General features: G+C 37.0%; 1 protein-coding gene across 13 annotated transcripts in view; it reads right to left on the bottom strand.

Annotated features, from left to right (window-relative positions):
* Window positions 1–770: 770 nt before the first annotated feature.
* The window catches only part of RHOT1 (ras homolog family member T1), a 57,050-nt gene continuing 45,089 nt past the window's right edge, over window positions 771–12,731 (bottom strand). For 7 of the 13 annotated variants that reach the window (XM_060080617.1, XM_060080618.1, XM_060080620.1 and 4 more), the window contains one exon: window positions 771–1,845. In XM_060080617.1, the coding sequence (XP_059936600.1) occupies window positions 1,728–1,845 (118 nt within the window). In that variant the 3' untranslated portion in view covers window positions 771–1,727. Of the gene's footprint in view, window positions 1,846–3,297; window positions 3,442–12,731 lie in introns of all 13 variants that reach the window. The other 6 variants (XM_060080611.1, XM_060080623.1, XM_060080610.1 and 3 more) reach the window with 1 other exon arrangement.

Genomic DNA, 12,731 nt, shown 5'->3' with positions numbered 1-12,731 from the left:
AGGGCCGGTGCCTTCTTGTGAATCAGACACTTAGGCCTCAAATGAAAAGATTAAGAGAGAAAAATCTAAATATGTAAACATACTACTTTTCACCTTTTGGCAAACTACCTTCTTTCCTCTGTTCCTCATAAACACAACAATCTACAAGGCATACTCATTTAAAATAATATTTCAGTCTGAACAGGGAAGAACTTGGAAGGAAAGAATTAACTGTCATTGGAAGCTGTGTAACTGAAATTTATTTGGTAAATGAGAAACTCTCAGAAAATAATGAAAATGAGGAGCCACCAGATTTTTTGCTCAATTTTCCTCTTCCTCAAATTCAGAATGGAAATGGGAGGGGGGAGGGAGACAGGGGATTATGAAGTGAACATGACACACATTGTTTTACAAGCTTATAGCTAATAAATCATGTTGTTCCTAGCTGCTCAAGGGGTGTGATCTTAGGGAGAAAACACCCCTCAAAAGAACAGAGGGGAAAAAAATCCATGTTAAAGGAGAAAATAAACATGTAAATCATAGCAAAAACCACATTAGTTAGGTATGTGTAGGGGAAAACAATTGCCTTTTTCTAAGAATAGATTTCCCCACAACTTTAAAATAGATTTCCTCTGATACATACAAATCATACTTGTCTTCTTTCCTAATAAGTATTATCTTTTTGTATAAAAAATAATTTTCAAGACAGGAAAGACAGAAACCAGAGGATTTCATTCACATCTGTACAGAAATATTTACTTTTGTTAGACAAAAAACTCAAGATCACAGTACACAGTGCTTATTTATTTAAATACTTGAAAAGGTCAATGATGGAAAAAATAGGTTCATAATGAGAGTTTTATTCATTAGATTTATTTTACCATTTAAAAAAGTGCTGCTTCTAGGTTATCCTAGCCAGATATAGAACACTTCATGACACATGCAGCTACTGTAATATACTATAATAGACACAGCCATTATAGAATGATTTACACTTTGGGAGGAAACTCAATAGTAGTAATGGTGACTGTTTATTTAAACTAAAAACATTGATAATATACAAATCTTTTTTCTCATTTGATTGAAAGGGCTATAAAATTCAACATACTGACAAAGGAAACAAAATAATCACACAGGTGACGCCTTTGCTAATCGCCTTGAGCTTACTCCCTCCTTAAAGGAGAGCATCACACTCAGCTATACAATTTTCTAGACTGCACGATGGCTTCAAGGCTGGCCTACCATGAAGGATGGGAGTGAAAGAAAGTCACGTTTTTAAAAACGGAGAGAAAAAGGCAAATTGTGCCTCGTGTACTTAAAGTACCCAAAGATCATTCTGAGTAAATGTGAAATAAATAAGTGATCAATGAGTAAATAAAGTCTCTGAGCTGACTTAAACCTAGGAGAGTGAGCCAACTGAGCACTAATAATACCATGTAGAAACGTCTAGAAACATCATTTCTTGAACTCAGTCTGGGAGACCATATCTTGCCTGAATATGTACATTATTTACAAAATATTCCCTTTTGGCCTCTGAAAGTTAGTCATTTTAGTTAAGCTGTTTCCTTCCATATGCTAGCCAATACTGCAGTTATAACTATCATTAAAATACTCTTATGCATGAATTACAAATATTAACAAAGTAACTCTGCATGTATAAATATCTCAATATTTCTAGTGGAATTTAAAGCATTCAGAATGTACATAAAAGTATTTGTTTTTGGTAGGGCCAGTATTTTTTTTTTAAATCATCGCTGTTTCAATAATGCTTTGTACATAGCAAAGCCCAAAACTGCAAAAACAGTAGCACCAAAACTTGCTCGAAGCCAAAACGTGGAGCTCTTGAGGTCAGCTTGTGTCACGTGCCTGTAGTCAAAAAATATAATTAATGTTTAAAACATGATTAGTATGAAAAAAACAGTTATATGAACAATCTACTTTTAGGGAAGTATTAGCACACTTGTCAGGCTAATTGCATACAGTAATGGTCACCAAAAACATTTATCAATAAAGCCACATGTACATTGCTTAGATAATCATTATCTTAAGACATACTGTAGACATTAATAAAGAAATATCTATAATTAGTTACTATTTGGGAGTAAACAACATCCAAAATGTTATAAATTTTCTTCACATGGGAAACGGAGAACTTAGACAAATCAACCTGCCACTTTTTAATACCAGCATGGTCCTTCAAAATGAGAGGCAAGACGGAGACCTCACAATTTTGAGAGTCAATTTCATGGAACTTAATGTGCAATCTCCTGTCCCCAGGAACCAAAAGCTACCTTGTAAGCAGTTAAGTGACAAGTGACAATACTTTTCTAAGAGCAATGCTTAAAATCAACTTTGGAAACACTGAGTCCCATAAAAATTTACCAAAAAAACCCCAAAGGGGGAGGGGGAAGATTTACAAGTTTGCATTAATTTGGCTACTGCTGATTAAAGAAAGAAGAAGAAAAAAACAAACAAACGAACCAAAACCTGGTATCAGACAGGCAGTGACATTGGTACCAACTAAAGGACATGATGTAACATGATGGACTGAAAGGTAAATGACATAAAAGAAGCCATATTATGCATGACAAGAACAGGGACAGCCTGTATCACAAACTGAGTTTGTGAGCATGCTCAGTTAATAACACTGCTAAGCACCCCCAAGGGTCTCAAGTATGACAGCTTACCATGAAGAGGATACAGCTTTAAAGCAAAGGTTGGAACGTTTTATTCAGCGTCACTGAAGTTTTAGTTAAGTGAACACAATTGAGGTGATGCGGGAAACTTACAGAATTAAGAGCTTAGAGAGCCTGTCTAGTTTAGGTTATTTCACAACTAAATGAAACAAACAGAGTTGAAGCAAGAGTCAGACATCATTAAAAGACCAAGACACTGACATATGCAAGAGAGTTAAGAGCCAGAAATCTATGAATTATACAAAAGTACTGTCTCAGTAACAGTCAAAGAGAGAACAATCAGATTAGTTATCACAAAATGCAATCTGTACATCCCTAAGAAACAAGTTGACAATACAAGCAAAGCACTCCATGCTTATCACTACGGTAAAACAACACAAAGCACTCCAACTTCTTATCTTACCCAGTTTCTATTAAAAAAAATAAAGTCACTCCTTAAATAATTATTATTTTACAAAGCAAAGTGATAACACAGGTTCATGCCACCTTGCAAGTTAGTTCTTCCAACAGGTAATGTTTCACTTTTTAAAAAAACAGTTAGGGAACAAAATACTTAGGTTTTTAGTTTTTCCACTTGGAAAAACTCCAACAAAGCCAACCCACGGGTTGTGGGAAATGTTACCTGGCTTCAAGAAAAAGTGGACCATGAGATGACTCCACGAAGATGGAATCTTCTACAGAGCTGATGGCATGCACCTGGTGAATAATACTGCCTTCGTCGTCTGCTAACAGCACGGCACCCCACGCAGCTACCCGGGCTCTTAACCTTTTATACACATGCACACAGTTTGCAGTTCACAGCACAGCTCACAAAAGAAGGGGACTGAAAGTAATATCTCTCAATTAAACATCCCACACATAAACTGAGTTGCCACCCTACATGATGCATCTCATGCTTTCTATATTTAAAATAAAGTTATTCTATAGAAAATTGCCAAACTTAAAAAAAAATCTATCTATATATACTCTTTTAAAACACTCACATACCAGGCAGGAAACCTAAGGCTGTTATATACGTTCTCTATGTATCCCCCAGAGGCTGGTCTTGGAATATCTGAAACACTAAGAGAAGCCCTTGAAACCAATACTACAAGCAGTACCTAACAATATGCGGTGACTATAAGTACTTACTCAAAATGAGGCTAACAACTATTAGTCGTGAAGTTTAGAAATGCTTCTAGTTTCTGACTACTAAAACCTACAAACATACATCTGTAAAAAAAAAAAAAAAAATTGAGTAAAACATCCCAAACTCAGAGGCTGTCATGGCCCTATGATGAGAGTTTCAAAGTTTACAACTCCAAGTCAGCAGAGATGTACAGAACTTAAAGTGAGAACACAGGCTAAAAGTGCATTAGAGTTTTGCTTCAGATTTGGTCTGTGATTTTCATGCATCTTCATTAATGGAGAATTTTTTTTTTTTTTTTTTTGCGGTACGCGGGCCTCTCACTGTTGTGGCCTCTCCCGTTGAGGAGCACAGGCTCCAGACACGCAGGCTCAGGGGCCATGGCTCACGGGCCTAGCCACTCTGCGGCATGTGGGATCTTCTCGGACCGGGGCACGAACCCGTGTCCCCTGCATCGGCAGGCGGACTCTCAACCACTGCGCCACCAGGGAAGCCCTAATGGAGAATATTTTTACACTTATTTTTTAATTTAGGGGAAAAGGGGGTTAGGATTAATATTAGCTATAATGACATTAAAATCAGTCAAAATGATTTCTCATCAATATTCTTCACATATGGAAACTGTTAACACAGCTTAGCTCCCTTTGTTGAATTTTGAGAAAGTATTACCATTCATGAAATAATATATTCTAACTGACTTTATTGCTTAGTTTTCTTTTGCATTTCAAGACAGTAATTATTACTTTCCCTAAGCTATAGTATAGTCTTCAATAGGCAAAACAGTGGTTCATATTTATAGATGAAAAACAATACAGATACATGTTCAATATACAGCTAGTTTAAAACTCAAGGCAACCACTGACTCATAAAATATATTTCAATGACTCCATCGATGTTACAGTAGTTGTTTAACATACTTTTAGACATGGAAAACTACTTTTAGACAGAAAGCTACTTAGAGAGTTATTCTGTGCCTTTACCATATGCATTTAAAAGCTACATCATCAGGCTCTAGTTACAAAAGAGAACACAGTTATAACAGATGGCGTATTTGCAGTGCCTGCCTAACTGACAACACCTGAATGGAGAACAGTGCAATCTTAATGGTAAGTATTAAGAACTGAGCCATGGGCCTCCCTGGTGGCGCAAGTGGTTGAGAGTCCGCCTGCCGATGCAGGGGATACGGGTTCGTGCCCCGGTCCGGGAAGATCCCACATGCCGTAGAGAGGCTGGGCCTGTGAGCCATGGCCGCTGAACCTGCGCGTCCAGAGCCTGTGCTCCGCAACGGGAGAGGCCACAACAGTGAGAGGCCCGCGTACCGCAAAAAAAAAAAAAAAAAAAAAAAAAAAAAAAAAAAAAGAACTGAGCCATGTTTGTCATTTCAGATCTCAAGCAGAAGCAGAGTAACAGTTTCATAAGGCTGCTTCCTAGTTCATGCCTATAAACTCAAGCAAAAGGAATGCTTCCACAATTCAGAAGTTTAATTCTGTCCAAATGACTCACATAAAACATCTCGGAATAAATTATAATATCTTACTGCATATTTTTTCTTACGTTTTTCTTGACTATTAAAAAAGTAATACAAGGAGTTCCCTGGTGGCACAGAGGTTAAAATCCCGCTTGCCAATGCAGGGACACAGGTTCGAGCCCTGGTCTGGGAAGATCCCACATGCCGTGGAGCAACTAAGCCCACAAGCCACAACTACTGAGCCTGAGTGCCACAACTACTGCAGCCCACGTGCCTAGAGCCCGTGCTCTGCAACACTAAGAAGCCACTGCAATGAGAAGCCTGTGCACCGCAAGGAAGAGTAGCCACTGCTTGCCGCAACCAGAGATAGCCTGCGTGCAGCAATGAAGACCCAACACAGCCATAAATAAATAAATAAATTTATTTATTTTATAAAAAGTAATACAAGCACACTATATGAGGAAAATAAAAGTAGGAAGGAACAAAATCACCTAGAATCACCTGAGGCAACTAATTAAAATTTGGGGTATTTCCTTTTAAACTTTTTCTATGTATTTCTAACATAGCTACAAACACAATGTGTATAATTTATATACTTTTATATCTTTTTTTTTTTTTTTTTTTCTTTTTGCGGTATGCGGGCCTCTCACTGTTGTGGCCTCTCCCGTTGCGGAGCACAGGCTCCGGATGCGCAGGCCCAGCGGCCACGGCCCACGGGCCCAGCCGCTCCGCAGCATATGGTATCCTCCCAGACCGGGGCACGAACCCGTATCCCCTGCATCGGCAGGCGGACTCTCAACCACTGCGCCACCAGGGAGGCCCTATATCTTTAAAAAATATTATATAGGCACTTTTACATAAATTATAGAGACATCTTTTTTTTTTTTTTTGCGGTACGCAGGCCTCTCACTGTTGTGGGCTCTCCCGTTGCAGAGCACAGGCTCCGGACGCGCAGGCTCAGTGGCCACGGCTCACAGGCCCAGTCGCTCCACGGCATGTGGGATCTTCCCAGACCGGGGCACGAACCCGCGTCGCCTGCATCGGCAGGCGGACTCCCGACCACTGCGCCACCAGGGGAGCCCTAGAGACATCATTTTAAATAGCTGCTTTATATTCCTATTGGTGGCTACCACCATTTACAGGTGACTGTAACTAAAGTGATGAATACCTTTCTACATTAAGATTTTTCACTATATTTAAAATAGTTTCCTTAAGATAGACTACCCCAAAATGAATATTACAGGGTCAAAAATGTGTGTGTGTGTATGTGTGTGTGTATAAAAAGGTTCTTTTTTTCCAATCTACTGATATATCAGAATCACACATTTCCCTACTCTACGCGGAATAAAATAATTTAGGTTCAGCAGTATCTCTTTTTAGAACATAAGAAATAACAACTAAATGCTAAAATATAACCTTAAAAAATCGTGTGAAGCTTGTCACAGCTTTCGAGTTCTTAGGTAGAAAATTCCTGTGGACTGGATGCTGGCTTTCTGTCTTAGAGCTGAGGGCCCAGATGTCGATTAGATGACAAGCACTTTTTGACACAAGTGTGGGAGCAAACCAACAGGTTTGGACCTGGGTATTACTAAGGCTGCTACTTAACAAGGCAGAGAGAAGATAATGTTTCAAAATTCAGGCAGTAAGGACGCAAATTAAAAACTGTTTGTGTTAAGGTCACACAGGCATATAACAACGGACCAAAGTTCCTATGTACCTTTGCACAGAATGCCTTAAAGAAGGCATACAAGATACTTTGATTAACTCTACAATTTATGGTAAATATAAGAACATGAACTAAAATCTTTATTGGTTCAGTGTATTTAACCAATAATAAAGGGAATGTTATCCTCTCCCTGCTTTATGTTTCTACCACCTGGTGAAGTATTTTTTCATATTTACCTCCAATAATAATGTCATTACTGCTAATAATAATTTTAACAATGACAATTCTCCTAATTGAACTAGTAGGCATGAAACATTTTAATAAGCTATTTCTCGAAATAGGTTAAGAAATAAAAACATAGTGTCCAACAAAGATGAACTATAACACAAATCATACGAAAGCTGTTAACTGAGCATGCCTAAACAGTAACATACTTAGGAAAAGGACATAGGTGTGCATCAATGTCAAGAAATGCTTCACCAAGCATTAGAAGAATAAAAATTCATGGATGATTGCAGATACATGGGAAACACATAATGTCTTCTACATGTTAGCTACCGATACTTAAAGGTCAGAATAGGCAAACTCCATCCTGTTGGGTCCTTTAATATACTAACCAAACGGCAAAAAATTTTTCATTTATAAGCAGCAGCAGCTTACTTGAAGAGAATCTATAACACAAGCTCTCATATAATTTTAAACGTATGACTATGTATATGTATCCAAATTCAAAGAAAAGCCTTGTAAGGACCTTTCATATGAACACAGAAGTTTCATATGAAATTAAAACACAGGATGCACTTCCTTAAAATACAGTATTTTACTGTAATATAATATCCTGAGAACTCTTACATTCCCAACAGAATCTCTATAGCATTAAGATTTCTAGGAAAGTATCCTCTTCATAAAGCAATCCTGTGAAAAGACAGTTCATTTTAGCGTGACAACAGTAAAGTCCTTTCTTCAAAAACAGGGCTCCTATAGTAAGTAACATGATTTCAAACAACGTGAAGGAGGAACTTAGGTGATTATTAAAGTAATACGGGCAAATGAAATGAGTCATTAAAGAACAGATTAAAATAAATGTCACATATATCCGATTTTTAAAAATACATTAATAAACAGGATAAAAAATACAATGGGTATGATGACTGTCCATCATACCTTTGCGTCTTGGTAAATACTCAGTGTGAACTACACATACTGTTGCTAAAGTAAGATGCTGTTACCAAACTTAAGAAGTAACATGAACAAATAACCTATATGGCTAATGCCGTAAAAAATGTGGTGAAAGAAATACTAAAACCAAGATATGCATCAGGGAAAACCACACCAAAATAATAAATCATAAAATAAACAATTTGATTAAATTATAGGTTAGGAAAATGGGAGGATTATACACTGAAACACAGCTGGGAAACGGATCAAGAGGAGTTAAAAAATGACTAAGTGGCACAGGCAAACAAATGAAAATGAACACCTAAAGGAAGGGACAAATTAAAGTGCACACACACTACAGTATAGTGACATCCTCATGCAAACCAGGAGTGTTCTAAAGTCATAATAATAAACATTTAATAAACTAAAATCCTGGGTAGTTCAAACCAACAATCAAGTCCACTCCTACATAATCATTTTAACACCTTCAGATTTAAGAGGTATTTATAATTAAAATATAATCAAAAGGTATTTTTCTCCAATAACATGATTTTCACTATTTGAAATGAAAGCATTGCCAGAGAGTAAAATCATCTGGCCACAGGTTAATAATCTTCCAAATGTATTTAAATTCAAATAATTCCAGCTATTCATAAATTATTCCAAAGAAAAACATAAACCTATCCAGATCTAAAGGCTGAGACCATAACTACCAAAGAACAAAGTCACATGTCAGATATGTAGTTAAACACTTCTCTCACATGTTGAATATACATTCAATTAAACTGGAAAGAAAAAAATTTTTATTACTACTTTCTACTTAAAATACATAGTGTCAGTAAATAAGCTAAAAAAATAAAGACAATCTTTTCTGGTCAAAGACAGATGGGGAAAAATGGACAATTTCAGAAATGTTGGAACTTGAAATTGCGTAAGTATAAATTAATTAATTTGGCATAGATCCTCTCATGATCAGGTTATAGCACTTCCTTTGCTAGCATAAGGCACTAAGGTCACTGAAAATATAACCAAAAGTTAAAAAAAAATTTAACACAATATTTAGAAAGGTATTTAAATACAGGTCTGTATCTTCTTCATCTTGATATTTTGCCCCAGCTCACAGCAGGATCCTATCTAAAGCAGGTACTTAAGTATTTGGATGAATAAATCAAAGTGGTAGGAGGATGACATAAAGGGAGAACGTGGCGCCAAACATGTATTATCTCTGGAAGTAGTTTCTATTTTGGTGATCAAAATTTTTACAAGCACACTAAAACAATGTACTAATTTGAGACCAACATGTATGTACCAATATTTGTCTATTAATTTCTTTGCAGACATTTAACAAAACTTTTTGGTTAAATAAAAAATTTTAAACTGCTCATTTATACTTCTAAATCAAACGCTAGGCACAGCAGATTTCTAAAACGAAAAGACTTAAGACTTACTGTTGAGTGAGAATCGTCCCTATTGAATTACAGTGAAAAATTCTTACATGACTTTTACTCAATTAGTGAATCCTTTTTCTGTTTATGTAACATTAAGATATACCTAGCCCAGCAAACCAGTGGTGACCAACCACCAAAAGGTTGCCAAAACCCAAGACACAGTAGGGAAAGTGGTTCCATTCTCACCCCACCAACCCCATTACCTTTTCAAGTTATTAAAGAGAAAGGAGTAAAACTGTATTGGAGGTGTTTGAAAGAGACATTTTCATTCCTCAGGTGTACCTTTTTCTGGCCTGCATTTTTCACAACTTTAGGCTATGTCTTAAGACTGAAGTTGCAAACTGGTGGCCTGTAAACATGCTTTCTTTGTTCTGATTAGTACTTCAGATTTTTTAAATTTAATTGCCTTTACTTAAAATATCAGGGAATTTTACCTAAAAAATCCTGACTTCTAGTGTCTCAGAGAATCAGAAGTCCTGGCAACACCACGCTTGGACAATAACCAACAGCCAGAGCTGAGTGGTGGCTGCCTCTTGCAGACAGGACCTGTCGCAGCTCCCGCCTCTCTTATTTCTTCTCCTTGGCCACCTTCATTCATTAACATTATCCATCCAGACCCTGTAGGTACTTAAGTTTTTGGCCTCCATCCTCACCGACCTCATCTATAATCCTTTTGTGAATTAGAAGAAACTTCAACATAGAGCTCCTAAATTTCCACTGGACTTCTATAAAATGATTTATTGAAATACTACCAGGGAAGAGGAAGGAGTTCCTTGAAAAGTATGCTGGTTTTCCTCCTCATCTTTTTCACTCTTTCCCTTCTTGATTACCAGACATCAGTGATGTATGCTGACATTACCATTAAATTATTACTAGTTTATAATTAGATATGACACAATGTACTCATTTCTCTTCGAGGATCACTGTACAGAGTAATTTATGATGAGCAATCTCATCCGTTAATGCACACCCAACCTATTTCATTGGGAAGCTGACTAAACCAACCTAAAATTCAAATTGGCACTAAAGATGCAGACAACGAATCAATCTGCAATTATGGACGATCAAGAGCTTCTAGAATAAAACTGATGGTTTGCGATCAGCAATTACTAGGAGCCAAGGTGAGTTCACCAAGAATAAGACACCAAATAGATGTCACTTTCTATTTAGATAAAATTAATACATTGGTGGATCAGAGGAATGTGGTAGAAATTATATTGATTTCAAAAGAGCCCTCCAGGAAATCTCTTATAAGACAGTAAGATACAACATGGGCTGGACAAATAAAATATTTTTAATTGACAGAATAATCTTTCCCCAAGAATTCTGAATCTGTGTCACTGGGAAAAGAGTTCTCTAGTGGAGCACTAAAGGGCTTGCTTGCTTGAGCAATCTTGCTCTCTAATCTCTGGGTATTCAACATTATTTTTTAATAACTTGAAAGATAAAGAAGACACAGCTACCAAATTTGCAAATAACACAATGCCAAGAAATATATATAATGGGACAAATGACAGAAATAATGCTTGAAATGACTGAGCTAGAACAATGGATCAAAAAGCAGAATATGACACTCAATAGAGATATATATGTATCCGCATTTAGATACAAAGAGCCAACTAAAACTGTCAAATACACAGAGAGGAGGGGACACTGCCTTAATAGCACTTTGTATGAAAAAATCTGATTTCAACCCCAAGATTAATATGCATCAACAGTGGGCTGGGGCTGCTAAAAAGTTAATTCATGCAGTAGACAGGTGCTGTCCTAACTGTGGAATATGACCGCCCACCGTTATGGACTAGTCAGATCACACCGGGAGCACGGTTCTCCATTCTCAGTGGCATTTTTTAAGAGGTACTCTGAACAACTAAGGGGCTTTCAGATGAGGAAAACCGGGAATGATGAAGTCACTAAACCGTCTAATTTAAGAAAAGGCTGAAAGAAATGGGGATGTTCTACCTGGAGAAGAGAAAATTAGGGGAGACATGATGGCCGTCTTCAAATGTCTGAAGGCTATGTTGAAGAGGGAGTAGAATAGTCGTAGGTTGTTCTAAAGGGCAGAACTAAAACTAAAGGAGAGAAAGTTATAGGGAAATAATTTTAGTCCAAAAAAAAGAAGAATAGGCAAAAGCAAAAACCCTCTCCAATGAGGAAAGCCATCAGCAGATAAATAGTACTCTCTCAGGAAGGCTTGCAGGAAGGCAATCTAATGGGAGGTTAGGCCAGATGAATTCTAGAATCTCTTCCAACTTTACCATTTCCAACACCGGAGCTCCTCAATGCTGTTTGGTTTGAACTAGCCTTGCGCTTTCTCAGACAGTTGTCATGAGCAAATCTGTCTGTGTTACTCTTTGTAAGATGCCATTCAAAAGACAGAGGCAGAGCTTCACCACCAAATGAGCACGGCGATCCCTTCAAAGCAATCACCTAGGATGGCTGCATGCTTACTCCAGAGCTACTAGTGCTCAAAACATCCCTGAAACTCTCTTAGAATGTCTTCAGAGTCAGTTTCTGACTCACATAAGATACAGCCTCACTGTTTAATAGCCATGTCTACACTGCTGGTGGACACAAACTATCCTACTCATTTGGTACAGTCGGAGCCTAGCCCTCAGTAAGAGTCCAACAGTAACCCAAATAAGATCCATGTCTAACCAAGATCTGTTTAGCTTGATCAGCTGTCTTAATCAAGCCCTGCTCCCAATGACATTTGAATGATTTCAAAAACGTAATTCATTCATAGACACATAAAAATTTGACATTAGATACAAATTAATATTACATAGGCTCTTAAATGTGCACAAAATGTAAAATTGATTTGAACAAAGAAAGGTAGCATGACCAGAATAAGAATATAACCTTCCAAGTTTATTGCTCTGAGGGAATGTATACAACCTATTTTTTTGTTGTTGTTTCTCTTTCCTTTTTAAAAGCATATTACTTTCTAGGCATACTTTATGTTTCGGGTTCAATTATAAAGACCTCAAAAACTAGTACTATAGATCTTTTTCTTTTCCATATTCCTTTGAATCCTTAAAGTTGGTTATTATCTTCATTTCAAAAAAACATTCCAGGTACTTAAAAGTAAAAGTAAATTATAACTATAAATAATTTCAATAGAGAAATTTTTCAAACCCAAGATACTGCTCATATAAGTATGGTTTTAATAAGCTGTACTATTTGAATG

The sequence above is a fragment of the Mesoplodon densirostris genome, chromosome 18, assembly GCF_025265405.1.
Source record: "Mesoplodon densirostris isolate mMesDen1 chromosome 18, mMesDen1 primary haplotype, whole genome shotgun sequence".
In the NCBI taxonomy this organism is placed as follows: Eukaryota; Metazoa; Chordata; class Mammalia; order Artiodactyla; family Ziphiidae; genus Mesoplodon; species Mesoplodon densirostris.
The sequence above is the reverse complement of the archived record's forward strand: the minus strand, read 5'-3'. Positions and strand labels throughout refer to the sequence as shown.